Below are 27,677 nucleotides of genomic sequence, written 5' to 3'. Positions count from 1 at the left end.
CTGCAAACCCACCGCTCTTCAAAGAGGGAGAGCTGAGAGGTCAGTGGGCAGGTAGAAAGGTATTTAAAATCAGATGGCTGCATGGATAACAGCTGCTCCCCTGACTCTGCGAATGTCAGGCCCAGTGCACTGCTATCAAAAGCAAGTGGTGTTTGTTCTCTTAACTACAGAGAAGAAATAACATTTGCCCAACAGTGAAGAACAGTTACTATGTCTTTGGAGTCTTGAGCATTTATCAGCAGGCTTGGAAATCACATAAACCTTATCTCCTTGTTTGTGTTTTTGAAAACCAGATAACTTTGCCCTCTGAAGACACTGCTATCTTTATTAGGCAGATGAAGTGGGCTCAGTGCCTGCTCTTCTTCAGGCGCTCGCATTCCTGCTCCATGGAATTTCGCTGGGATTTGGGCTGTTACCGTGGCCTGGGACTCGCTCCCTGCAGAGCGGCCGTCCCTATGCCATGGGAGCAGATGGGTCCCCTATCAGTTACCTTGGCTTATTTTTTACTCACATGCCATAATAACCGTAACATACTCTGGCTTGCTCCAGCCACTCCGGACTACATGTTCGGTCAGATTTGGATGGTGAACCCACGGGTTCCCCTTCTCTGATAGAAAACTGTAGACCCATTCTCTGCAGTAAGTCAGCAGTTACTTCCAGATACTTGGCTACCTATAGCCTCCTTTCAGGAAGTAAACATGTTGGTAGGAAGTATTTAGTACATGAAAGGTCCTCTCCTAGCCTGAAGTTTTGTTTTCCAATATAAAATAACGAATTCCAGCCTTGACTTTAAAACCCGGAGTGAGATGAGGAAATGTGTGGATTTAGCAAGTTTTCCCTAGGTGCAGCTGTAATCCTCCTGCACCGGGGCTAGGCACAGCTGAGGGTCATCCAAAGGATCTTTCTTGCCACAAGAGTGTTGTCTTGATTTCTGTTGCATGTGGAGGGATGACGACCTAGTCTTGGTAGGGTTTCATCTTAGCCCCATCAGGAGCTGAATCCCCTACATCGCTCGGTGCTGCACCACCACTTGGCTTTGGAGGGAAAGGCCTCCTGGGCAGGTTGGAAGTTACAGCTAAAGGAAGCAGGAAAGGCAGTAGCTGTTAGATGATGTTGTCAGGAAAACAGTTTTTTAGCACACTAGGGCTCAGGGACGTGGCAAACTGCCTGAAAGCAAAAGCTCACCCTTGCTTGGTCTGCCTGGGCTGGTGCAGAGGGCCAGACCCCCTCCTCGCTCAGAGCAGGGCTAATGTCGAGGCTTTTCAGAACCTGACTGGTTTAGATTGAACCTGCAACGTAGAGCCCAGGAACACAGTGAGATGTTTTCCCAGAGGTGGAAGCCCTGATTTTTCCAGTGCATATTTTCCTGTTCCCTGATGTGAGAGACATTATGGAATGCAAAAATAGCCAGATGTAAATAATAGATTGAATCTATTTACTCAAATATTTACTCATAATGTAAGCCAGTAGCTTTCACACCTTTCAAATACATTGCCTTATATTCTGATTATTTAGGTCTCCTGATGTGAGGAATCCTGGAAAAAAAATCTCACTTAAAACCCTCAGTGGTTTATACTTGCATAGAATGAGGGAAAAAACCCAACCCAAAGCTCTATGCATCTTTAGAGGTTCAAACCATGGGAATATACATTCCTGTGGCTACATACATGACATGACACTTCAGTAAGATCCCGATGCTGTACATCCTACTCCCTCCGCTCACAGTGACAACGTTAAATAAAGTGCCTGTGAAGTTCCTGGCATGGCTTCCCAGTGGAGGATGCCTCTGGGCACGGGGCACTGAACCCACTGAAGTCAATAGGAGGTTAACTCAGATCATAGCTATTCCCCTGACCATGTATTACAGACTGTTGGATTTTGTTTCACTGATGAGCTTCAAGTACAGCCAAAAGTGAATAGAGGCATGTTGACCTCATAGTTGTGAATACAGATTGAGCGTCCAAGACAATTAAAAGCAGAAAATACGTGCCATCTCCAAACCCCTGGCAAATCAGTGCTAGAAGTTACCGCTGCCCCGTCCGACTGAAAAGACGTTAACACTCACTGTAGAGGAGGTTGGAAGGCAGCCATCCTCGATGGATTGCTTATAAGCACTGACTAGAGTCAAACCGACTTCAGTCGGAGATTTACACAAGTCTTGTAATATAATAGTAGAGTTTACTTTACGAGAGTGCCACACCAAAGATAGTAAAATGCAATTTTAGCTAACAAATCTACATACTTCTACAGAAAAGCTACAGCCATCATGGAACATGTCAGCACTGCAGAGCGCCTGGCGCAGATTTATAGTTTTCAGTTTATTGCTGAAGGGTTATTGTTAACTCCATTGTTATAGAGTTACTGCAATTAAAAGTTCCAGTCACACTTATCATTTTTAAACATAGCTAATAAAACCCAATAAATTCTGAGATGTTATAAGTTTTCCTGTGCTGTTAAACATCTGAAACTTTTTCATGCCAGATTTTAGACCTATGTTAGGACAGATTTTTGGAAGTAAATTGGCTGTCGTAAACTACTTTTCCTCTAATTTGCTTGGATCTGCAAAATTCCTTATAGTTTTTCTTTATTATAGTAAGAGATATAGCAAGGCAATACTGAGAAGTTTTCCCTCATGCATGCAACAGGTGATCATAAGCTAAGTATTGTATATCTTAAGAGTCACCTTCCAACTTTCCGTGTTTATTGTTTCATAAATTATAAAGAAGAATGGTTATTTTTGTTGTAGAGGGGTAGACTTTGGGGGGTTTCTCTCATGTAAGTAATGTTTTTTCTCTTTTCTATCAAAGCCTTAAGGATGTGTACTTTGCGTTCTCCCTGCAGGTGGCTACAGATGCAAGTCCTACTTCTGATCACCTGTATTCGTGTGTTCAGAAACATATTAAGGTACATGGATGGGACAAAGGACCTAGACAGGCGGAGAGAATAATTTTACCCAGCATATTTCGTAGCACTTTGTGAACTAGCCTCAGCAGCCTCGCAGGGAACACACAGAGGATCCCACTTCTACTGACAAGGTTACGGACCTGTTTTTTAAATGCTTCAAGGTTAATCTTAGTCTCAAATACCACTAACATACAGAGATCCTAGTGCCAAGTCAGTATATTGTGATATATGTGTTGCAAACGGTATCTATTGAGATATAATATCCACACAAATAGAATTCCTCCTGTGTAGAAGCACAGATACTATAAAAGTCCAAACATATCTATGGGGCAAACAAATAACAGAAAACTCATATTCATCAGAAACCAACTTCACTGTAAGTAAATTGCAGCTTGCACCTCGCAATTCCTTGCAACAACCGGGACTGGCTCTTTGTACTACAAAAGAAAGTTTCACTATCTTTGAGATCGTACGGTGGGTTAAGTATACAGGCAGAGGAAGTAAGAAAAACAACGTGCATGATCTGGAATAGAGATTACTGAATGGAGGGGTGTGTATAGGACTGAGAACCAACATCCCTCTGAAAGCTTTGGGAGGCTTAGTGCACAAGCTTGAAACCCTTGCATTAAAAATGTGGATCAGAAACTTTTTAGCAGGCTGAACTCGTTCGTTCACCCCTGATCTCACTTCTTCCCATACACAAGAAAGAGACAAAGCTTTACGCCAGGTGGGATGCACCTTGGCTGACGTTCTGTCCATACTTTTCCCTGGTGGTATCGCTTAACGCACATCATCTTCAGGTTTCGCTTATCAAGTACAGCAGCTGGCGACATTATGTCTTTATAAACAGAATGTCCAGTTTCTGTATCAAAGGACGCAAAACACACACGCCCACATCTCTTTGCAATTTTAAAAGCCCATCATCTACTGCAAACTTGTGCAATCTGCATCAGAGATTAAAAAGAAAGAAAGAAAGAGAGAGAAAGAGGAGGGTTTGGTTTTTTTAAAAGAACTTACCAAAAATAACTGAAGTTCTCTAAAGTTGCCCTGAAGTTGAAATAGCCCAGAACACCAGTGCAGAGCCTGCCTTAAACTCTCTCTTTTTCTCACTCCCCCTCTCTCTCCAGCAATTGGAAGGAGGGCTGTGCAGAAATTCAGCAAACAATTTTCCTTCTATGTCGACCGGGGCGTTCCTCTACGGGCAGAAAGGGGATGGCTAAGCCTGGGTGAGGCTTGTTGCTATCCCCAAGCCAAAGAGCGCTGTCGCAGATTACACAGCCTGTGAAATCCAATCCCTTTCTCTACTAAGGCAACAGCTGTGCGGCTTCAGCTCAGGCGGGAGCAGCGGATAGACCCCGGGCTTGTTGCTGGTCAGGCTTTCCATGCTGGGGAACGTGGAGGAACGGGGATACACGGGTTTCCGTAAGCTCCGTCTCTTCTCCCAGCTTACTGCCTACAGCTACAGGCACGAGCGTACACAGGGTGGAGATACGGGGCAGTTTCCTCAGGACCGAAAGTATATGGGATGTGGGCGCCCGCACAAAACAAACATCTCTTTTCCTGAAATTCATTCCCAGCCTTGCTTCAGGACATAAGTGGGTAATTAACATTATATGTATTAGTAAATGCTCATGCAGGCATGCACACACAAGAGGATGCGGTCTGTCACAACAGCGTGGTTCAAATGGGTTTCAAGGCTGTTCTAGTGTCCTCTCTAAGTTCATTTTTCCTTTTCATTTTTAGTCAGCAGCTTAATTTTTTTTGAAAAAAAACCTTGAATGCCGAGCTGACAGACCTTACACCAAATGAAGCGTTATCATGGCTTGCAGCGTGGGAGTGCCGGTGTGCTTAGTGCTGCCTTTGCAGTGTGTCCTGATACTAACACATGAAGAAAGCCACTTAGCACCAGCAGAAATGAATTTATTAAAATTCCCAGCCCCTCCTCTCACCTGTTTCTATTTCTCCACCCCCTGCAAAGGAAAGAAATTTGTAATACAGCTGATTCCTCCCTTTTTGAGGAACTCCACTGATCCTCTGATTCCTCCACCCTGAAGCTTTAAAAAAAAAAAATCACAGCAACAGATTTCAGTCTGGGCTTCCTTGTTTCACAGAAGTATTTGGCCACTCATTTGCACGCTGTCAAATAGGTGTGAGGTGAGAGAGGGTGCAAAATGCAAACAACACATAAGCAGCTCTGGGAGTGTCCTGCAATCCCTCCGACTGCTTTGCCAGCACACCAGAGCAGGATGTGAACAGGTAAAAAACACGCCAGCCAAAGGAAAACCCCTGTGTTTACAGAGCAGCCTCATTTCATGTTGGGGCAGATGTTGTGCTGGAGATTTTTATGCTGTTGGCTCTGAATACGTTTCAGTACCTGCAATTCTGTAGATGTTAGATTTCTGGACCCAAGATTAGAATGGGTGCACAAGGTTTCTACAGAGGGCATGTGGAAATCTGACAGTGAAAACCAAGTGTATAGCTCTGCTTCCATCCTGTGCGGATATTTAACACAGGCATTTTGCGAAAGCTGGGTCCTAACAGAACAATAGTACTTATATTAAAGCAAATTCTGTAATGACTGTTGTGTGAGTAATGTAGACTATTATATCTAATTATACCTTATATATTAATTATATAAGATCACGTATATAGTTTAATTTAGAAATACTATGTGTAATTTTATCTAATTAATATACACAGTTTGTCTGCATATGAACTGAATAGCCCCTCATAAAATGTGTCTTTTTATTATATGATTATATTGTGTATATATATAAAATATATAATATATAATGTTTGATTAGATTATCTACTCTCTATATAATCATATATAATTAATATAAATATTATGTGAAGCACTATGCAGTTCATATGCAACCTCTATCTTGTGAGTGTGGCATCCGTATCAAGAAAGAAAAAAATATGTTGGCCGTAGCCAGCGCAGGGAAGTATGGTAGCAAAGGAGGGAGATGAGGTGGTGGGACTGCATCAGCACAGGGGATGTGAGACTCTTCAAGGCGAGACATTTCAAGCAAGACCTGCCACAGCTGCCTCAAGGATGGCGGTGACCAGAAGCAATAAAGGCCTCCTGAGGTGTGGTCAGCAGCAGGAAAATAAACTGTGATGACTGGGAAAGGGAACACCACCTCTCTAATAGCTAGTTTTTGGCTTGCTCTGCCGCCGTCCCTATTTCTGTGCTCAGTCCTTGGGACTATACCGAGGTCCAGCCTTTCTGAACCATCTTTCAACATCATCCTGGCAAACAACATATATTTTTAGAAACAGACATGCAAAACAAGAAGCCCAACCCGACACTGTGGTTGGATGCAGAGACAGCTCGTTTGGATGCAGAAAATTGGCTCCTACCTCCAGAGCCAGCGGTGCAAGCAGCAGCACTTCAGCAGGGCACAGACCATGGTGTAACAGCAGCAGTGTGCTCGATCCCCATTCAATGCTTTACTTCAGCTGTCTTCGCTGAATATATTGATGGGTGTTGTTTCAATCTTTTAAGAATTTTTAAAGCCCACATGAGACAAAACCCTGGCTAAGTTGAGAGAAGCCAACTGTTTTTCCATAAACCTGGAAGAAATTACTATATTCTTTTTCAAGGTATTGGGAAATCTATGTTCGTTGTCACCGGCTTTGTTCCAGTTTCATCTTGGAACTGAACGTGTAAGCCCTAACGCCTGAGCAGTGCCCTGCTGCTGTAACTCCAGTGAATGCAACTCCTATGTTGGAGTATTATCCCCACAGAACTTCAAGCCCAAAATCTTCCCTCTTGTCAGCCACTATGGTGGAGTTCTATGACTATCAAATTATTTTAACATTATTTGAATGACATGAATGCATAATGCTCGCTTCACTTTTTTTAAAGTATTTATCGAGTCAACTGCTTGTCTACCGAGCTATTAAAAAAATACAACCAAGCTGATAATTTCCAATTCTCCAAATGATTCCAGCACAACAGAGATGACTTATTCAGTGGGCATACTCCAAATACCCTTTGTGTTTACTTTTCTTGATAGACGTCTAAATATTAAAAGAGAAATTCTGAATTATGCTGAGGCAATATTGAAAGTTCCTCTCTGCTCTTATTGCCTTGCCAGGGAGCACCATTGTATCTCACATATCTCTATCCCACCTCTAACCTCGTTTCCCAACTCCCTATATTACAACTTTGTTTTCTTTACTGGGTTCACAGGTAAGGCTGAGAACACACAATCAAATGACACAAGCTTTCTTTTATTAGTGTTATTCACACCCTGACCTGTGAATGGACTGATGTTAGGCCTGCTCATAAGGGTGTGCTGCTTTACTAGTAACTGAGAAATGAGACGAAAAACAGTGGGAATTTTCTTGTGTTTTCTTTGGTCCAAAGAAGAGAGACAAGACGTTCACTGAGATCATAGTAACGCATGCTCTGAAACAGAAATTCCTGTAGGTTATTGTGGAGGATGCAAGGGTGATCTTTTCTGTTCTTTTTCCTTTTTAGCAGTTATGAATCTTTAGACATTTTGGGGAAAAATATGAAGCCACAAACTTCTGCATGTAGACAAGACTCCATAGCAGAGAAGACCAGCTACAGGAGTGAACTTGTCAGCACAATTCAGAAAGGAGTTAAAAAAAATAGAAGACCTCCAGCTTAAAGAGAAATGGTTTGCCAAGAGAAGGACCCACAGAAGAGAGAAAAAGGAAGGGAAAGCAGAGATCAGTGTGAACAGAAGATTTAGAGGAGTAGATAGAACTGAATGTCGGACTAGCAATGAGAGGAATGAATAGACAGCTGTGGAGGGATCTGGCCACCAACTCTCAGATCAAGCCCAGAGAAAGATAAATATAACATTAATCACCAATTTACAGACATCTCCTATGCTTTGTCTCCCATGACTCCACATTTTGTTAAGACATGGAAATGTATATATTTATATATTTTGCAATAATTTAGTTTGAACTAAGAAGGTATGTCAGCCAGCCACACAAACTTCTTCTGAATTTCTTCTCTTTTGCAATACAGAAGCCATTAATTTGATTGATTTGCTTCAACATTTTTTTTGCATAGAACTCTTCCAGATGCAGGTAGGCATATAACCTCATAAACAGAGAGAGCGCCAGGTATGGAAATGAGGTTTCATCACTGCCTCTTTTAAGAAGCCTCAGTGTTGGACTCAAAGACCTCATTCTGAAGTTAGTCAATTCAGATTAATTCTCCCCCCAAAAAGTGAATGGGTGTCATTCACGTATCATGTAACCTAACTGGAGTCTGTTCTCCAAATAGATTAGTCTTGTGTTCTTTATAACGTTTTCATCTGAGAATTTACTCAAAAGAGGCTCCAGTGTCTACCTGCTCTTGGTAGGTTCTACTAACACTACCTGCATGCTGCACTGACAGCAAGCTGCAACTGCTAGTATTTCATGTAGTAACAGGTTTCTCCTTTGTGAAGATAAACAAATGTCAACTCCACAGTATCCAGGGATAGAATAGTAAAAGCCAAACTCAAGGGAAAATAGCCCAAACAAACCCAGTGAAGAGTTGTGTGTTTTCAGAAAGTCAAATATTCTCTTCCAGGATTCCTAAATACATATTTTTTCACTTTAGTGGTTAATATTCTTGCTGATGAAAAAAAAAAAGGAAGCTAAAAATGCTGATCCGCAACCAGCATAAATAAAAACCCCCATCAACAACAGAGAAAGCATTATTTAGAAATTAAACAAAATGAGACATTTCCAAGACCAATCCTTTCACTAACAGGAGGACAAGAAAAAGGAAACTAATTCACTCTGGACAGTTTCTTTTACTTTGTCCTAGGGCATATGCTCCATCTCCCTTTGTCCCCCACATGCATTTCCACTGGCCCTGACAGTGCTGGCATTGACCTTCTGCAGCCAAAATAGCCCGGACAGAATGAGCCAGAAAAAAGGAGCCAGCCAGACCAAGGGGCAATGCAGCCATGGCCACAGACCTGGGGGAAAACTGCTGTAATTAGCAAGGCCCATACAGGAATTGCAGAAAACCATGGTCCTCGTGGAGTTGCTGCCTTCCTGCCCCATCAGCTGCGTATTTGCTCATGCAGAGCAGAGCGGAGCAGAGCGGTCGCCTGCAGAACAACTCGCACACCCTGGCCTGACAGGTCACCTAACCAACATCCTCCTCTCCGGCGGAGATCCATCTCCAGACTGTGTGCTGTGGAGGGCTTTAATTAAAAGTTAATATTTACTCCATGTTCCCCCCAACCATCTCATTCCCTTCTCTCTGCTGTTTTTAACTCCCCGCTCAACTGGAGTTCAGAGCTGGCTGACCCTGGACCTTTATTATTTTACTATTTCAAAACCTATGGTATTGGATAGAAAGCAGAATCAGGCTACTCCCTGAAAAGTGAGTATTAGTGACAAATAGCCAACACCATGAGAACAAAAGCATCTTTTCAAGCTGGAAAAGATAGATGTTAATTACCCATGAATAACCTGATTGTACTAGGTAGTAATGCTCAAGTATCTGAAAAATTAATGATTTGAACCAAATTATTTCTCTTTGTGCAATGTCATTATGCTCCCTTAAGTCCTTTTCTTGCCACAGTTTTGGTACTTCTAGTTATCACCAAGTTGGTCATTTTTCTTCAGTTTGGAAATCCAGGAAAAACAACCCTAAAGCCTGCCAAACTGCAAATACAACGTTCACAAGCTCTGTATTTTCAAGTGACTGCCTACTGACTTGGATTTTTCTGAAGAGAACAGTACTTTTAAGAATCTTTGTGGGACATTTGTTGTATTTGATTGAGACACTTTTTTTCTATCAAATTGAAGGTTAAAGGATGTTGCCACTGATGTTTCTAGATCTCATATAAAAAGCTGATAAAAGGCAAGTATAAACATTTCATGTGGTAGCTCAGATGCCATTGGAAAAAGCAAAAGTTTTCAGTTGTTATAACAAAGCACGTTTCGGTTGCTTCACTATGATTTTTTTTGGCTCTTTTCCTTTTTCCCACTCACTGTATGGAGGGGTATAAAGTCTTGCTTTTTTGTGGGGGCTTGTATGATCAGGGCTTATGACAAAGTCTATTTCCAGCTGTGGAAATGATTCTCAGTGAACCCTCCCTTGTTGGTTTTTTTTTTCCCCAAAGCCTTAAAAACCATTCTTAAACAAAAATCTTAAAATAAAAAAAGTACTGGCAGATGATCTCACTATGTGCCCTGGGGTTTCCATGGCATTTAGCGAACCACCAGCGATTAGTACATTTGTTGAAGCGGAGCAGATAAAGGAATAACTGGGAACTGCACTGAAATAATCCCTTTCCTCTGGCTCCGGGGTCCCAGTGAAACCCGTCCTCGGTAGTGGAAGGGGTGTAAATATTCACCTGGGGACCTGGCTGTACCCAGGCGGTCTCGCTCAGGAAAGGGCTGTTTGCCAGCAGTGGCTCTGGGCACAGGAGCACATTTCTTACAGTTACTTCTTTCTGAGGCTGCTTTAACCCAGGCCCTCGCACGCATCTTGAATACCACCTGTTATTGGATTACTTGTGGCCAATATTAGGCCCTGCTCTGTGGGCAGGAGCTGGCAGATGCTGCCGTTGAGCACAAGCAAGAAGCCCAGGTGAACGGGAAAAACAGGAGGGACTCCCTGAAACTGGGAACAAGCAAACACCAGCTCCTGTCTTGCCAATAAAATAAACTGTCTACCTCCAGAGCATGAATGATCACTCTGGTTTGCCCTTCCATTGCAGGGGACTAAACGAGGGTATTTCATGCACACAGGGGTTTGCTGTGTGCCCGTGGCTGGCACACACCACCGTGGAAAAACAAGGTCAGCGCTGCTGTGCCCGTGACTCGGTGTGCATCTTCAGGGCGTGTGGGCTGGGACAGAGAAAGGACTCAGCAGATGACAATGGGGCTCACTGTTTGCCATCGAGGTCAGCAACACAGCAGGGTTTATTTCTTAATGAAGTGAGTCACTTGATCAGTATCAAGTATCTGTTAATTCGAGTGATGGGGTGGGTCCAAATGTTAGAGGACCTTGTTTTAAATATACCATTCACCGCTCTGGACTGGCTTGCACTGCGTAAACAACATCCGTGAGAGATGAAAATACATTTGGTTAATTCCATCTGGGGCTGTGAGGTCTCCTGCTTCCTTGCAGAGCTGAGACTGATTTTCCAATGACATGTAATTCACCTCAAAGCCCTACATCCCATTACACATAAGCTTTCCCCTTGGAAAGGGAAAAACCAGAAGTACAGGGTAAATAAAATCAGATAATCTGCATAGTTATCTGACTTCTGCACTTCAGTTTACTCGGCTGAACTGGCTCGCTGGTGCCCCAGAAAGGAAGACTGTGGGAAACAGCAGCCAAGAGGGAGTAAGAAAAAGACTGCTCCTTCCACAATGTGCTTGCGGTGCAATGTTGGCTTCATCCTCTGCAGTTCTCAGCATCCTCAAACTTGCAATGAAATCTCGGGGCATTAAGGTGCACCTTAGCATCTCAGTGCTTTGTAGATTCAGGCCTTTTCGTCCCCTGTTTGTTGTCACTAAAATCAGCTGGAGTTTTGCCTTCGACTTTAATGGGAGCAAGGTTGAGCCCTTTAATGCTTCATTCCTGACTTTCTCCATCTAAACAGGGCGGGGGGAACAACAGGAACTGACCTCAGTCAGGGGTGAGAAATACTTCATGTTGCCTTTCAGGAGGCCAGTGCCAGAGAAGAGTAAAATATTACTGATGGTTAGTACGGAAGCTGCCCGACTCCTCAATGCACAGCCAGAAACTGAATCTAAACTGTATTTGATGCTGCTGACAGAGAAAATCAGCTTGATCACTATGAATAGGATTTCTTCAGGTTCCAGTGAAGTACTTGGTAGCAAGGTAGCATTTGTTTGCAAAGTAGAAGGAAGGAAGGAGCCCTGGTACCAGTGACATACTGAAAAAAAAACAACTTTCCTCACCACTGCGCTAATGTCTTTGAGTTCAGCTGCCAACTGCTCGGTTGAACAAGCAAACCCAATGCCTAATAATTAATTCCTCCTAATTTGTTAATGATGCTAATGGTAAACAAAGTTTCTGTTCAGTCTTGCAGAGTACACGGTGCTATGTTGGTTCTGGCTGCATTTGCCCATAGATAGGAATCAATGAAATGAGAGCAAATAACTCTCATTTTTTTAAGAGGAGACATTATATATACTGTGGAGTTTTGACAGCAGAAGTGCTCTTCGATTTCTGATGCAATCTCTGTGAACACAGGCTGAGAAGAAAGTCTGCAGAGCCTGAAATGGCTGCGGGGTCAGGAGCAGAGAAGAGTGCTTTCTCTGGGAGCACAGCAAACTGAACACTGTCAGCAGTGAGTCCTATTCTTCCATAATCTGTTATCTCACATGAGTGCTTGTGTTTTCAGTCTTTCTTTGCTTGTAAAGAAAAAAAAATAATTTTCCTTTTCCTAAAAAAGGCAGTTTTGGAATTATTTGGGGAGTGGGAGGAGAACTGAATTTTAAAGATTTTTCCACACTGTTCATTAAAGTATTTGGAAAGCTAAATCAAGAAGTAATGATAGTTTAGCTTTTTCTTTATCTTTTTTCAAATAGGAAGTTACCGAAAATTATGTTATTAATTAAAAGAATCCCAAGAAGTACCTAGATTGACCAGTGAAAAAATACAACAGCAAAAAAGAAGGGAGAGGTGATGTAGCTTTGCCGTTTTCTACCTCATGCTTGGTCAGCTTAGTTATATGTTAGCTTTGTTTAAACACCTTTCTTTTTTAAAAAAAAAAAGGGAAAAATTGTCCTTAAAAGTTGCTTATTTAAAATAAGTATGCCTATGGATAAATGGGCAAGACAGAAGTTACCGGGGAATTTTTTAAATGTAGTTTTTACCTGCTGCTAAGTTCTTGCTCAAGCAACTAAAATGGATGCCTGTAGTGCTCCTTATGGCATCACTTAGGCGATCCTTCCCGCTCACACAGTCCTGAGCTCCCACCGAGCCCCACTGGCAGGTGCAGGATCCTGCGTGGACCAGGCTCGTCCCCGGGGCAGACCCGCGTGCCGCATCCCTATGTTTCTGAGTAATGTAAGTGACTCGGGCAACAAACACATGTGACAACTCACAAGCAGCTCTGCGAAGGCTTCCCATTTCACACTACACAGACACATGATTCGTCACCTTCTGCTGACTGCATCCTATGTATAGCGTGATTCAGTTAAGCAGCACCAACACTACAGGTTTCCAAACTCAAAACCCTGGCTTCAGGAAACTATTCCTTTTCCAAATACTCAACATATACGTGACAGAGGAAAAGGTGTGATAAGGAAATAGAAGAGCAGAACTGCAATTAGCATCTGTCACATGCTGAAGTCTGATCTGTTAGTCCTTAATGAAGGTCTTTGGATGCGTGAAGAGAAGCATGTTACCCTTAAAGCAGTATCCATGAAAGACAAGGATGCTGAATGTGCCAGTACCCAGCACAGGTCCTGCAGTGCCACGGGAAAAGAGCACGGGCTCAGTCCTCGGGGCTGCCTCTGCGCAGCGACCCACTGGAGTCGTCACAGCTACGTGTTGCAGGAGCAGGCTCAGCCCCTAGTGCAACAGAATAAAGTTCGATTACACAGCCTTATTTAGTTGGACTTGAAGAACGTTTACCCAGGCATTTATTTACAGCAATAGAAGCGCTCAGCGGGTCTTACGATAAACTACTGCCTGAAGCCCATTTCCATCTGTAATTGTTAGCACAGCTGATGATTGTCCCTGGGTTAAAGGAATCGCTCATTATTCTGGGCTGCACTTCGTGACTCAGCTCCTGAGAGCTATTTCGAGTGGCAGAGGAGAGAAGCTGCCAGGCTGGCATCCCCTTCTGTTTTCTTTGTGCAAATAGGATGTGGCTTTGCACGACAGGCGTTCGTGCTCTGCGAACTGTCTAAAGGGATTACATGGACCGAAGCCATAATCGTATGCTCTGATATTGTTGATGTATTATAAATGGTCCATTATTCATCTGCATGAAGAAAGCCAGAGGAATGGAAAATTAAAATGTGAAACTAGCGAGCACAAAAAACGAGCAAGTGATTCATGCTGTGTGGAAAATGGGCCTCACTGGGTGTAGGGTTGTAGTTCTGTAGAAATAAGTACAACTACAGGGCCTAATAATTTAGCTTATTAACAACAATATTTGTCTTTCAGTCCCGAAAAATGCATGGGCAAAAATGGCACGTGCACCCTGGGTGAGACTTCGTTCACCCGATCTGTTTCCCCGGGTGCCTTTCAGCTCTCGCTGATGGCGGAGGGAGGTGCAATTGTGTTCTACCCCTGTGAACGTGGGGATAAGATGGCAGAGCAGATTTTGCCTAGCACGTAAACACAACAGCATAACAACAGCAATTAACCAGATTTGATCTGTCTCGTGTTCCCTCCTCCTCTCATCTTCAGTTACGCTGGGTTCGGAGAGTTTCTCCTTCACCCTCTTTTCTGAGCCCCTCTCATCGGAGGCGTTCAGTAAGAAACACGAACGTCACCACCTTGCCTCCTGCTGAGCTGCAGGAGGGAGCTGGAGGGACTGAGCACCTCGCATCGGGTGCTCAGTGTTTCCAGCATGACCTCCTCAAACACAAGCTTTCTGCTTCCCTTGCTTTCAGCATTTTCAAGACTAATTCTGGAAACACATCTGTAATGCTGTGGCCTAGGACTATTCTTTCGCTGTTTTAGACTATTTCTATAGCCCATTTTGCCAAGGAATCACAGCAGGAAGGCTGAAGGTTGTCTTTCCTGAATATCCTCTCACTCCTTGCTGAAAAGGTTCTCTCATCCCTCTGCTGAACAGCAAAATTTCAACAGGGAAAAGCAAATGAAACACGGTTTATATTCAGATATAGAATTCTCACTCAAAGAGAAATGGATTTTTTCTCTGGGGAAAATAATGGATGTCCTCTCCTGGATTTTGAACTTTATTCCTTCCTTAAAGATTCTTCAGCAAGAAATGAAGGACCCGTTAACCATCCCCATTTCCAAACTGGTCATGCGCCACAGAAAATCAGAAGCCCTTGGAGGCAACGGGAAGTCCCCACGCAACAACCTGAAACTTTAAAACTGGCAAAGGAATGGAGTGAAACATCCCAAATGCGCAATTAGTCAGTTTTATTATCATATCATGTGTGGTCTCTGTGAAAATCTAGCCACATCTCACAAACTCCGAGACCATCAAAAAGATGTTGTATGTGCACACCCCATAATAAAGTTATTAGAAAACCATGAGGAGGTTTCTAATGTGAGTCATGCTATCCAGGAAGAGATGAGACAGGGCAGTCAATTCACTTTTAAACAGCAGCGTGAGCCTAGTGCAAAATCAGCAAATCCAGACGACCATGGATGCTGCAGACAAGTTCGAACAATGTTTTATTTACAGCCTCACAAATGCCTAAATCTCAACCAAGCTGCAAATCTAACTCCCTGCACTGATTTGGAGGAAGGAGGGAGAGTGAGGATGCCAGCAACAGCTTTGAAGATTTATTTGCACTCTGTAGCACCCACCTAACTTTCCAGTAAACTTGGAGAGAGGAGGACCAAGGGTTGTGAGACAGAGAGGCAAGGGCATGGATGAATTGGTCCTGGGTAACTGCACAGCAGAGAAGCCTTAGTGAGATCTTAAAAGACAGCTTGGAAAAGAGATTCATTTCAGGTACAGCATTAATATTTCATTTTCTTAGTTTACACTTTTTTAATCTGGGGGAGCTTTTGACTTTTAAGAAGGGAACAAGTTATAACAGAGCAGCACTGCAGAACAGCCCTTGGGGTGCCTACGAACCAGAACAGGTTTGGGAATCAGCAGCTCAAGGTCATCATCCAGTGATCTGCAAAAAGGAAAAAGTCATCCTACCAGATGTCACCTAGAGCCTTACCAGCAAGACCACCTATGAATTTTAAGAAACAGTCACTTTATGAAGACCAGACTGACCAGGCAATAGGCAGAGCAGAACAGGCCAGAGCCAGGATGGTGAGACCGTTGGGTATGCGTCCTGAAAAAGCCAACATGAGACAGACAGGAGCCTGAAGCAGCCCTTCCTTCCCAACCACTGCAAGATTTTCTTAGCTACCTAACTTAGTTCAGTGGCCCTGTTTGTTCCGCCTTAAAACTTCCCTGTTTCTGGACAAAACATGTCCCCACTGAGTACATCCATCTCTTGGGGCAGGAGGGGTTGGCAGCATATCAGCCCCTGCTTGGGACCAATCCCACAGATTGTAGAGCTGGAGAGAGGACACAGCAGACAAGAACTATGGCAGACATTACTGCAATACCTGCTGGAGGGATTAGGCTCAGGTACAGGTTGGACCTAGTCAAGGCTTGGCCAAGGAGACCACATCTTCACCTAGACTGAACAAGGAGCATGGTGGAAACCTCCTGAGCTCTTCGAGACAGATACCAGCAGTGCAGAAGAAGCTGGAATTTATTGTGTGGAGCAAGGAGGAAGGGAGTCTTGGAGAGATGAGCCTGGTGGGAAACAGTCTGCTCAGTTGTGTAGCTAGGATTTGCCCCTCATGCTTTTTCTGCCCATCGCAACTGCATTTCACAAATCCTCTAGCACTCAAGTTCATAGGGAAGAGCCTAGAGGAAGACTTTGAGCATGTATTAATAGTAATGTAGAAATTGGACAGTAAGATTTCTCTAGCCAAGGTGTCTCTAGTGAGGGCCAGACAACACAATTCCCATTTTAGACCCCAAATGTTCACAGCAAAAGTTAACAAAGACCAACATACAGAAGACCCACAGCTGGAAATTTCAAAACTATTGTTATTCCCCTGGAAAGCTTGGAAATCTCTGGCAGCTCAGCAAATAATTTTCAATCATGAAAGATTTAAGCTTTTAAGTGGCACTTTGCCAGCAGAAAGAAAGATGGTGCACATCAAAAATACTGTTTTTAATTTTGACTGCACCTGTTGACCCTGACCTGGTAGCAGATGAAACACGTTAAATGTTTCATAATGCATAAATAGTGCACCACTCCACGCAGGATGGACTCAGGACTTCCCATAGCATGATGCACTGAAAGTCTGCCCTTTCTTCTATACCTACTGGCAGCTAACAAGGCAACTAAAAGCTGATTTCAAAGCCACTGCTCCTTCCTGGGGGTTCCACAGCCTTTGTATCCTTTTGTCTTTAATTTCAATGAGTGCCATTCTCTATTTAATCTGAAAATAGGAATATCCCCCAACTTTAGGCATGTGCATGAATCTGCACATCTCATCAGTGATCACAAGCAATGAAGGACAAGAACAGTTGGTAGAAATAAGGTTGTAGTTACAGGCTTTTGCACCAAGTCACACCTTCCCCCCTAACCTCCAGTCTGAGAAATCTGTGCATGCTCTGAGTCTGGAGGGGTGTCAGACAGTGTTTACTGAGAGCCAGCGTGGGTAGATGCCCGGTTTAGGACTTTTCCATGATCCTTTCAAGTATCCATACAAGATAGAGCAGCAAGAATTACTAGAAAATTGACACCCTCAAGCAAAGACAGACTTTTATTCTGAAAAAACTACTTAAATCCAATCTGCTGCTGTGTAACGTATATGCCAAAGGGACAAAATATGGTGTAAAATAAAATCTCAACAAGCTGAGATCCAGCTTACATATTTGGCCTGTTTAATCCAAGGATGAAAATAATTACACAAAGTCAGTCTAAGCAATCCCAGAAGGATTTGAACATATGAAATATAGTCATTGCGAGAAGCGGAAGGAAGGGAGAGCTACACCAGTTTCAGCTCCCCTTGGCTTTCTCAGACTCGTGTGTGAATTTGGCCCAGAAAACTGTCTGGCATTGGGGATGGTGATCATTCATCCCTTCTATTTGCACAAGAATGTGGGAAGGGCTTAGAAAAAGCTCCTCTTCTCCCATCTGGGGGCCTGGGTGGGTGCCAGTTAAGTTCAATGATTCATAACCATTTCAGGAAGCTCCTTGCCACTCTCTATTTTGCAGGCGTTTGTAAAGAAAGCAAATGTACACGTTGATTGCTCTGTCAGGACAGGGGGTACCCTACTTTCCTCTGTTTGTCATGACAGCAGTACCAGGAGAATGGAAATAAAACCCGTTTATCACCTTAGCACACATCCAGCAGGATTTTCAAACCTCGGCAGCTGGGGAAAAGAGAGAGAAGAGACCTAACACACAGGTAGAAGCTCTTGATGTGGTATGTGATCAGAGAAGGAAGAAGCTGCATCTTCCCGAGGGCACCAGCCACCTCTCCTCCTGCACGTCTGCAGCAGCGACTGCAAGGCAGCACGAGGCGAGGCAACGAGAGCTGTGCTGCAAGAAGTAAGCTCCTACCTGGAAGCCGTGAGCAGGTCTCGGTCTCCTGGCTGACAGCTGTCCCCACCGTGATGAAGGAGGTGCTTTGGGTCATTCATGGGCCCAGGTCCCAGGGTGGGGCGGACGGGGCGGCTTCGGCTCCAAACCCCGCCTCGCATCATGTGAGCCCTTCACGGCTAGGTCTTCCCAAAGGCAACTCCCTTCACCCATGTTTCTGTAAGCCTTCGTGAGCTTCTCTGTGTGTTGAGCGGCAAATTGCAACCAGTCTCCCTTGCCTTTGAACCCTCGCCAAGACTTTGTTTGTTTTCTCTTCTGTTTCAAACGTTCTTTGTCTTTCTGGCTCAGTTAATTAGCTACAATACTCAGTTTCTCCAGTTTTTAAGTGCTGCCCAAATAATAGCTGATCAGATGTAAAGAGACTTTAAAGCCTAGGCTGTAGCTATGCTGAAAAATGAAGGTGCTGCTCTGCCTATGGCAGATTCATCCAGCTGATGCACATAACAACATCAGAGAAGAGACGGTGGCTTGGGGTTAATGACCATAATAAGGTTCGTGCCTTGGTTTCTGCAGTGCTCTGCGGCCAAAACTACCACAACTTTGCTCCCAGTCCTGGCACGGGTCACTGAATTAAGGTGATAGTGAGGTAATTAACAACACCTGCAGTTGCAGGAGGGGTGGCTGGGGCATAGAGGATGACACTAAAAAAACTCCCTGGCTGCAAGGGAACATCTCCAAGGGGTCCTCAGCAGCTAGAAAGGGTGGGAAGCCTGAGAAAGAGGCACCTGGGGAATGGGAGGACCTGCTCTGAGACTGCTGAGGAGATGAGGTGAGAAGAGAGACAGAAAGACCGTGCATACCCAAGAAGGTCAGGAGGAAAAGTGGCCTCAGGTGTTTGCAGCAGTTCTCTCAGATGGATCCTCAAACTGTGTTTTAGAGGTTTGTCTGAGCTGGACTAATCTTACAACCCCATGATGTTGCTTATATTTATCTATCACGAGGCAGTCTGTCCAGGGGTTAAAACTGCAGTTTTCAGCCATGTGGCAGGCTGTTGTAATCCATCTCTATTACATAACCCAGCAAACATTTTGCTAAAGTTCAGTTAAACTGCAAGATTGATGGTGGTGAGGAGCATATTCTCCTTTATGAATTTTTCCCTTTTGGAAATCAGGATAGTGGCACGCCAATGGCAGCTTTTCCTCTGCTTGACTAATTCAGTGGCCAAGCAAAGGCACTGTGCTCCCCCTCATAGCAGTCATGCTCTGCTTATTGAGGAAAAGGTTATCGTTTCTCCTTTCCTACTCACTCCTGCAGTGGCACAGAACAGAGATCAGAGTGTAAGAGACAAACGTGGCACAAGTCAAGCAAAGAACTGGAAACAGGGTAGGGAGGAGGTAAGTTATCCTTAGACCGAATTAGGTGGAGCCCAACTATTCTTGTGCTGTTTTGCTAAGGTCACTCCGGATTAAGAGAGGACACAAAGGGGAAGGGAGGGAGGGAGGTAAGAAAAGTCTTGTTATTTAGCTTCTCCCTGAGACTGTTTATAGGTTGCTTGACATATTTCATGATCATTCATGGCAAAGATTTCCTAGGCTATTTCCTTCCTCCTCCCTTTAATGCTGCTGCTGCTGCTGCCTTTCTGGTGATGCAGGATCTGTGTGGCTCTCCAAGTCTCATATTTTCTCCTGCTCCTCCTCATCTGAGTAGGGACTGGAACCCAACCCTGCTTCTCCCTTCTCATCAGGTTGTTGGCCTTTCTCTGTAATGTAGAGAACAGCTGTTGAAGGCTCAGAAACTCTGACTGTTGGGCCAGATCACCATTTGCTCTATACTTCACAACAGCTTGAGATCCGCTCCTTCACACTTTGCTGCTGAGACTCGCCTTTTTCATCTTTTTCCATACCTTCTGTTTTAATCCTTCTTGTTTTCCTAATCATTGCTTTAACCCCCATTTACTAAAGCTTTTTGTGGTCCAACTACCTCTTCCAGTCACACTAGTGTGAATCCAGAGTAAATCTGCTGGTGTAGTTGGGTTTATAAGATACGAGATGACTGTACGTTCCATCAGCTAGAGCCAAAACCAATGTCACCATCGTCAGCATCTTTCTCGCTGTTGTTCCCAATATCAAAGAGAGACTGTAGTCTGGGAATAGGTGATACTAATCATCAGACTTGGATTTAAGTTGCATAATTTGCCTACTTCAACCTTCTCCAGATGCTTTTCAGCCATTAATTAAATATAGGAGCCCAGTAAAGACAAGGGTAATCATTTTCAGGGTGAGGCACCAAGAAGGCAGCAATGTTCTCAAAGGCACATACCAAGGGTCCAACCTGGCTTTGTGGTGAAATCCCCATAGATTTTATTACCTCACAGTCAGCAATAGGAGTCAACAGAAGAGTCCCCATCTCTTGTCCCTGTCCTACCAGAACGTTGATCCCACTGGAAAAACGGGTGCCACAGAAGTGCTGAGTCTTCCATGGCACGGTTGTATCGAATTTGGGGTTTGTGGAAGAATCCTTTCTTGTTGTTTCATTAAATAGAGGCAGAGGGAACTTGGATATGAATGTCTGGGAGAAACCACCCCATATAGCATTGGCTTCACTGGGGGCTATCCCATTTCCTCTTCCAGCCCATGGCAGCAGGCTGCCTGGTCCCTCGGCAGTCTGGGGTGGGTTTACCGCTTTCACGCTACTGCTGCGTCCCAAAGCAATTTACTGCTGTTGATCATCAGTCCAAGCCGAGCACTGCTTTGGTACTGCCAGACCTCAAAAACAAAAGCGTGGGGAACCTGATCTGTTCTGTATTCATCCACATTCATAGCACCTCTCCTGAGCAACGTGTGATGCGACAGTAGCTTAAAGCATTCTGCTTCATGCTGTGTGTTGTGAACTTTAAAAATTATAGAAAGCGAGTCTGGAAAACTTCCCAGATTATGCAGTTCATCTACCTTCTCTGCCCTAAGAAAAAGGTGAAGGTGATAGGGCTATTTCCTCTTCTTTTCTTGGTGCACAGGTGTGCATCATGTTCTAACACTGGGCTAATCTGCTGGTCCACCCCAGCTGTGTGTTTCATTACAAAAAGTTTGTGTTGAGATGAGAGGGAAAGCCCTGTGGCAGTGAAGGACAGATGAAACAGTTTTGTTTCTTGTTTCTTATGTATTCTATGAATGCGGCATTAAATGCAGGTAAAAGAGTGCCTGCTATAATTTACAGTTAATTTACCAGCATAAATTTACTAATATTTCTCCCACAGTGATTTTAACAACTGGACAGATTTTTTTTCAGCCTGTTCTGACAGAGGAACTCACGCTGATAGAAATCTAATGGTGCAATTGTACTAAAGAAAACCCTGCAAGCCCAGCCAGGACTAATTACTTTAACCTCAGACCTGGCTGCTATCCCCACGGCAAGGCTCTGTGCAGGCACATGGGCTAGCAGGAACAAACTAATGGAGAAACAGGAATGAAAGGTTACACTTGTGCAACCCTTATGGCCCCAAAGATACTTCGACACAAAATGAAGCTGTTACACCAGTAAGTTTTGGTACATAGATACTACTATTTAGTAGCAGTAGCTACTAGTAGTAAGCACATAGGGTTAAGCCTAGAAAAATCAGGATCCTGTAGGCATTTTCAAACTCATCTGTGTCTCATAACTGAATATAATTATGTAATTGTCTGTGTTGACATAAAGGCAGGGATATATCCTTGAGAGATGGATATTCCTTTGGTGTTTGATAGATTGGTGCCCTTCATTTCCTAGGATGAACGGGCTCTAGCATGGGCCGGCCAAGGTGGAGGAAGCTCCCTCGTGCAGAGGACCAGCTCCGTGTGCCTTTTCTTTGACAGCAATACTGGCCCTAGGAGCTCCTCATTATCCCCTCCCCTGCACCTCCTCACTGCCACATCATCCCCAAAGGTGCACTCGAAGTCAGACCAGGGCGAAAATAACCCTCCTGCAACCTCACTGCCAACCAAAAACCCATGGGGATATCCCACTGCTAAATAACGCAGCCCCGAGCACCCCAGGGATTCAGGTTACCCGTGGCGGCTGCGCTGGCAGACGCTACGGGAAAGACGCACCGGGGACGGGATTGTGCCTGGGACAAGGTGTGCGGAGCTGTGCTCCCGGGAAACGCAAGGTCCGTCTGCGTGGGACACCGGCACTGGGTGACCGTGTGTGCTGCAGGCTCAGATCCAGGCTTATTTTGCAGCCGCTCCTCTGTATGGACAAGCCCAGCCTGGCTGTTTGTTTGACGGTTTGTCTTGGCAGCAAGTCCCCACATCGAACCGGGGGTGTCATTTATCTCTGGCAGCAGCAGCCCTCATCAGAGCGAGTAGCAATAGCAGCAGCCCCGGAGGCCCTCGCTGGCGGGGGCTCTCGCTGGCCTTTGCTTTGCATTCCTCCACCTCTCGCACAGAAACAAGGGCCCTGGAAAAGAGGTTGGAGCAGCCAGAGTGCCTTGGACAGAAACAGACGGCGCACAAACTGCTGGGCAAACGCATCACAAGTGCAAATTGCTAAGGGACAAGCGCTCTACCAAAGCTGACTGGAGATCTCTATTAATTCTTCCTCCTCCTTGAAGTTTTGCAATGCAGCAGTAAAGAAAAATCAACGTTTTTCAGCTGGTTTTGGTTTGCTCCTAGGGTATGTCCCTTCCTCGCATGAATCAGCAGCTGTGGCAAACACAATGTGCTATGCCTCTAACGGGTACATACCATCCTCGTGTCTTGCAGTTAGACGGAGAACAGCAATACACTTTATTGCACAGTGGATGGACAAAGAAAGCCTTGTTGCCTGTGGGCCTCTGTCACGCTGATGTTTCTTTTCCACTTGGTGCTCATATGTCACCGAAGGGCCCATGCGTACCCATTGGAAATAGAAGTGTGAAACTAATAACCAAAAATAAAAACTCTGGAGGCAAGGAGATGACTCTGGAGGGAGGGAGAACAGAGAGAAGCCAGAGGGATGCAATTCACGGAGCCTGATTCACGGTGCTGGCAGGGAGCTCTCTGCCAGAGCAGATGAATCAGATTCCCTTTCAGTCTGTGCTGGCACCACAGTTATTTTGGTGTCACCATGGGTAGAACGAGCATATATTTGGGAAGCATTGCTGGACAGACAGCGAGTGTCTGCTGAAACTGAAACGGCTTGTGTCATTTTAACATCATACTCACTGAAAGAAGTAAAGAGAGGGAAAATGAAATATGCTGGCATGTCAAGTCAGAGCCTCCCCTGAGAGTCGGGGAGGGTGTTCCTCGCCCGAGCTGGGAGTCTGGCTCCTACAGGTTTTGTTTATCTCTGTCTTGTAATGGGGCTGGAGTAGACACTGTTGCAACTCGTAGACAAACATCTTGAGAAAATATTTCTAAGAAAAAATGCAGCTCAGCTGGCATTTTGTTTTGGATCCTCAAAACTTGTGGGACATATTCCGCAGCTCGTGAGACAGAATGGACACCCAGCCCTCGTCATGCCTTTGGCATCACAGATAAGAACAGAGGAGAAGGGACGTCACCGTGCTTTTAGCGTTTTTTTGGATGTCCCAGCTTGCAATGGAGTCCTGCCCAGGGACTTTCACTGCTCTGGCTGATCTCAGGAACCCACTTTTGTGCTGTTCTCACACAGCACAAAGATGAACCTGGCAGCTGAGAAGCTGCAACGTTGCAGTTCAAGTGCCCGTTTGGCAAAGTCCTAAAATACGTTTTGCTTTGACCCTGTGCTCCAACCCTGTGGCAATCAGGAGGCCATGCAAACTTGCTCAAGTGTCTTACTGAATGGGGTCTTTTAAAGACTGCCATTAATTTCTGGGCATTTAGATCACTCCCCAAGCAAGCTAAAGAATAGGTTTAAAAAAATGTTTGTGTTAGAAAGACCTTTATATTTTGGGATTTGGCCAATTGCCACAGTTTGCTGATGCAGACGTTCTCTTCTCCTACTTATTTGTTGTTCTGACTCAAAAATTATCCATGGAAAACATTGTCTTGGTGTTCACCAACAACTGCAAAATGCTCCCGGCATCCTCCAGATGTCAGATCTGAGTGCGTGCTTGTGCTTGCCTGGCTAATAAAGAAAACTGGCAAATTTTTGTTTATCTGTTTCTCACCTGTGTCATCATGACAGCCAGCTAAAGCAAGGGCAGATGAATATAGCCAGCAGAGACAGCAGCTTACGAAACGAGCCTATTTTTAACAAGCCTTCCTTCCATGCTGTGGAGGAAACAAGGGATTTAATATGTGCTTCTTGATGTGGGATTCGTGGTGCGGTTTTCCCCACCCTTGTTCAGATGAGCCTGCCTCATCACCATGCTAATATTACTTCTCTCTTTCTCCTGCTCTTGGCAGGCTTTCTCAAGCGCATATCACATGCCCCAGGCAGCCAGCCAGCCTACCTGTCTGAGAAAAACAGACCTGCTTTTCCCTGCCACACCCTGACCCCTGAGGATGATAACCCGTTGCCAAGAAACATCAGCAATAACTGTTTGGAAAACAGATGCCTGTCAAGTTTCATGTGGAACCGGCTTTCCCCGCCACGTCCTTTCCCAGCACGGACCTTGCTGTCGGCGCCACGGCCCCGCTCCCGCTCTGCACCTCCCAGGCCAGGCACCAGGGTCCGGTTGGTGCCGTGGCATGACCCGGTGCAGAAGATGCTCCCCTTGCGTGTGACCCACCGCAGTGTCCTTTCACACCACCAGAAAGCTGGTACCGGAGAGAGAACAACCCATGTTCATGACATGGGAGCATTTTGTTTCCTCAGCAAAAAAAAAAACCTCAAACCTTTTTGCTAATCAGTGGAGAAAGCCTGGAGGATGGTTATTTGGAGGGCTCTGTTAGTGTTATGTTTTTATTTGTTTCTGTTAGGTAGCACCTAGAAGTCCCAACAGCGTCTCTGATGTGGAAAATAGTAAGAGCCACATAACTAGTTTGTTTGCTAAACAAGTAAATCTGTGCAGGCAGACAAACATTAAGAAAATGATACTACTGAAAAAGTCAAATTTATGAAAGAATATCTCTCCTCCAAAACTTAAATCAAGTATATTTCGAGTAAATCATATTAAATTACTGTCTGGGTGTAGTCCTAAAATATTTTCTATAACCTTATACCAATGCATTTACTTAATCTAAACACCAGGTAATAAGCAGAGGGTTGGACTGTATCTTTTCATTGGGTGGAGAGAAGTGACTTATTCCTTGAGTTGTCTCCTCGATTTCAACAAGGCAACTTAAGCAATAAGATGCTACTTTGTATGACTGGGAGTCTGACAAGCAATTTCTGACTTTCCATTGTTGTGGAAAATATAATCCTAAACTATTTACAAAAGAAAAGCAGAAATAATCAGGCATATTTGAAAAAAAAAAAAGCTCTCCACTTTTAGGCTATCAAAATGTTTACAGACTGTGTTTTGTAGATTATAACTTCTTCTACCAGAATAAATAGTGAGGAAATTTATTGCAGAATGTAGATAAACATAGGTTTTGTATATTTTAAGGAAAAAAAAGATACTGTAGAAATTTCAGGTTCTTGGCATTTTTGTAGACACAACCTTAAGACTACGAGTTGCTTATTTTAAAACTGGCTAATCTGTACATAAACTAAAGAGCAGATTTGTAATTTATTGATACGCTTTTGCCAGCTAAGAACTGGTTTTCATTACTCTTTTGAGTCATTCCTCCAATCATCACTGTTCTGCTTCAGCAATATTTTATATTAAAATGTGTATATTTTCCCCTTTAAAAAAGAGGTTAAATTGCTAATTTCCTTCTGCTCTGCAGTAGGGAAACGCAGGAAAAAAAGCCCTTCCTCCAGAGTGCTGTATTGTTCAGCCAACAGATTGAATACAGAGCATAGGACACCTTGAATTTGCAAACATACACTACACAGCGCAGCTTTTAGCTATTGTAAATGCCAGGTAGATTGTATCATGCACTGTATCCTGCTCGTCGCTTCCTAATCGCTATGAGAAATGAAGGGCAAGCATGTGAATTAAGGCATGCAACCCGAAACAGTTAATTTAGACACAACTGAATTTAATTTGTACACAAAGTCAAAGGCTTCCTAAAGCTTAGCTTCAACATAATGCAGCCACAGAGGAAAGTTTAGAGGAGGTAACGACAGGCTTTTCTTAACTCTATTTTTCCTTATCTGATTCATGCAGCATCAGAGAAAGCCACACCCTAGAAGCTGCAGGGTTTGCCTCGGAGGTTGATTCGCAGCTAGCAGAGCACAGAAAAGCAGAAGCAGAATACAGAAAAGTATAGAAAATGTAAGCCCACCACTGGCTGGAGATCCTGGCCAGTTAGGAAGAACTAGATGAAAGCAGTCACACATCTTGGTAGATTATGGTGGTACAGCAATAACAAGAGAGGAAAACTTTGTCTTTTCAGAGGATCCCAGTGCAGAATGAGTCCCAATCCAGAGGAGGAGACGGAGACTTTGTGATTCTGTGCTGCAGGAAAAGTGCAGCTAGACTGAAACTAAATGCTGACACACTCCTTAGCCTCTCGGTGAATATACATCCTTGGATGCCAACCAGATTATTCCGGGCTGCTCTGCATTGCATTATGCCTGACTGATCACTGCTTGCAGAGCTGGAGCTTCAGGTCATTGCGGAGGGAGAAAAGGAGTGATGTGGATGTTCCTAGCAGAGCCCGAAGACACTTAGGGAGATTGATGAAGGATACCCGGGCTGCCCGGCTGCCCGATTGGCTGCTGCGCTCCCTCAGCTCCAGTTGAGAGGGCAAGCTGACACGGAGAGCTCAGCAGCCTCCCAGTGATGGAGAGAGCCAGGAGAGCCCCTGGGATGGAGAAATGGCAAGGAACGTTTCTGCATGCTGCCCTGGGAGAACGCAGAGAGGTGTGCAAGAAGGGGGAGCAGACCCCGGGATTTTCCCTAACCCTGCGAGGCAGGGATGATCCAAACCCCCCCGAAGCCAGCAGAAGGATTCCTGCTCACCTGCCAATCCTTAAAAATCACACACTTAAACCCTGGTCACCCAACAAAGCAAGCGGCTCGAGACACATCCTAGGAATGAACTTTAGTTTGAGGCGAGCTACTTGACACCATCAAGGGTGAAACCCAGCAAAATATAAATTATACGTAGATCTTCAGCATTGTACTTACGATAATGCTCAGACATTTATGCAAGGCGCATCAGACAAAAAAATCCCAAAGCCCCTCTATGCCTTTCATTAGTAATTTTTACAAAACATGGAAATCATGCTGCCCGTTCCGCATGCAACTAGCGTGGGACCAAAACCAGCTGCTGTACAAGAATGTGCATTAGGTCTGATCCAGTGCTCACTGAGATCAATGGGACAAGTTTCCCTGATCCTAGTGGGACCTGAGGCGAAAATGAGAGCAACCAAGTGTGAGCCAGGAGGCGAGTGCTGCTAAAGGCAGGGAATTTGCCCATACTGTCACCTCTGATTGTGAGTATTGCAGTGGTATTGGTAAGGAGCACAGAGTAGGAAGGGACTTCAAGGCTTCATGCTAGAGTTGGCTTCCTTGGCATTTA

At 44.5% G+C, this 27,677-nt stretch overlaps 1 protein-coding gene and 1 long non-coding RNA gene across 2 annotated transcripts in view; one reads left to right on the top strand and one right to left on the bottom strand.

The window, feature by feature from the left end:
• The window catches only part of LOC115350204 (protein AHNAK2-like), a 78,865-nt gene extending 52,234 nt beyond the window's left edge, over positions 1-26,631 (bottom strand). Inside the window, 1 exon segment of the mRNA XM_041129285.1 lies at positions 26,436-26,631. Coding sequence (XP_040985219.1) covers positions 26,436-26,490 — 55 coding nt within the window. The 5' untranslated portion in view covers positions 26,491-26,631.
• LOC121233859 lies at positions 11,974-26,645 on the top strand. Its single transcript, XR_005934143.1, has 4 exons — positions 11,974-12,227; positions 24,507-24,836; positions 26,318-26,425; positions 26,547-26,645. It is a non-coding gene; the product is annotated as an uncharacterized LOC121233859 (long non-coding RNA).
• Positions 26,646-27,677: the final 1,032 nt, after the last annotated feature.

Source organism: Aquila chrysaetos, chromosome 2, assembly GCF_900496995.4.
Source record: "Aquila chrysaetos chrysaetos chromosome 2, bAquChr1.4, whole genome shotgun sequence".
NCBI classification, from domain to species: Eukaryota; Metazoa; Chordata; class Aves; order Accipitriformes; family Accipitridae; genus Aquila; species Aquila chrysaetos.
This window is presented reverse-complemented; position numbering and strand designations above follow the sequence as displayed.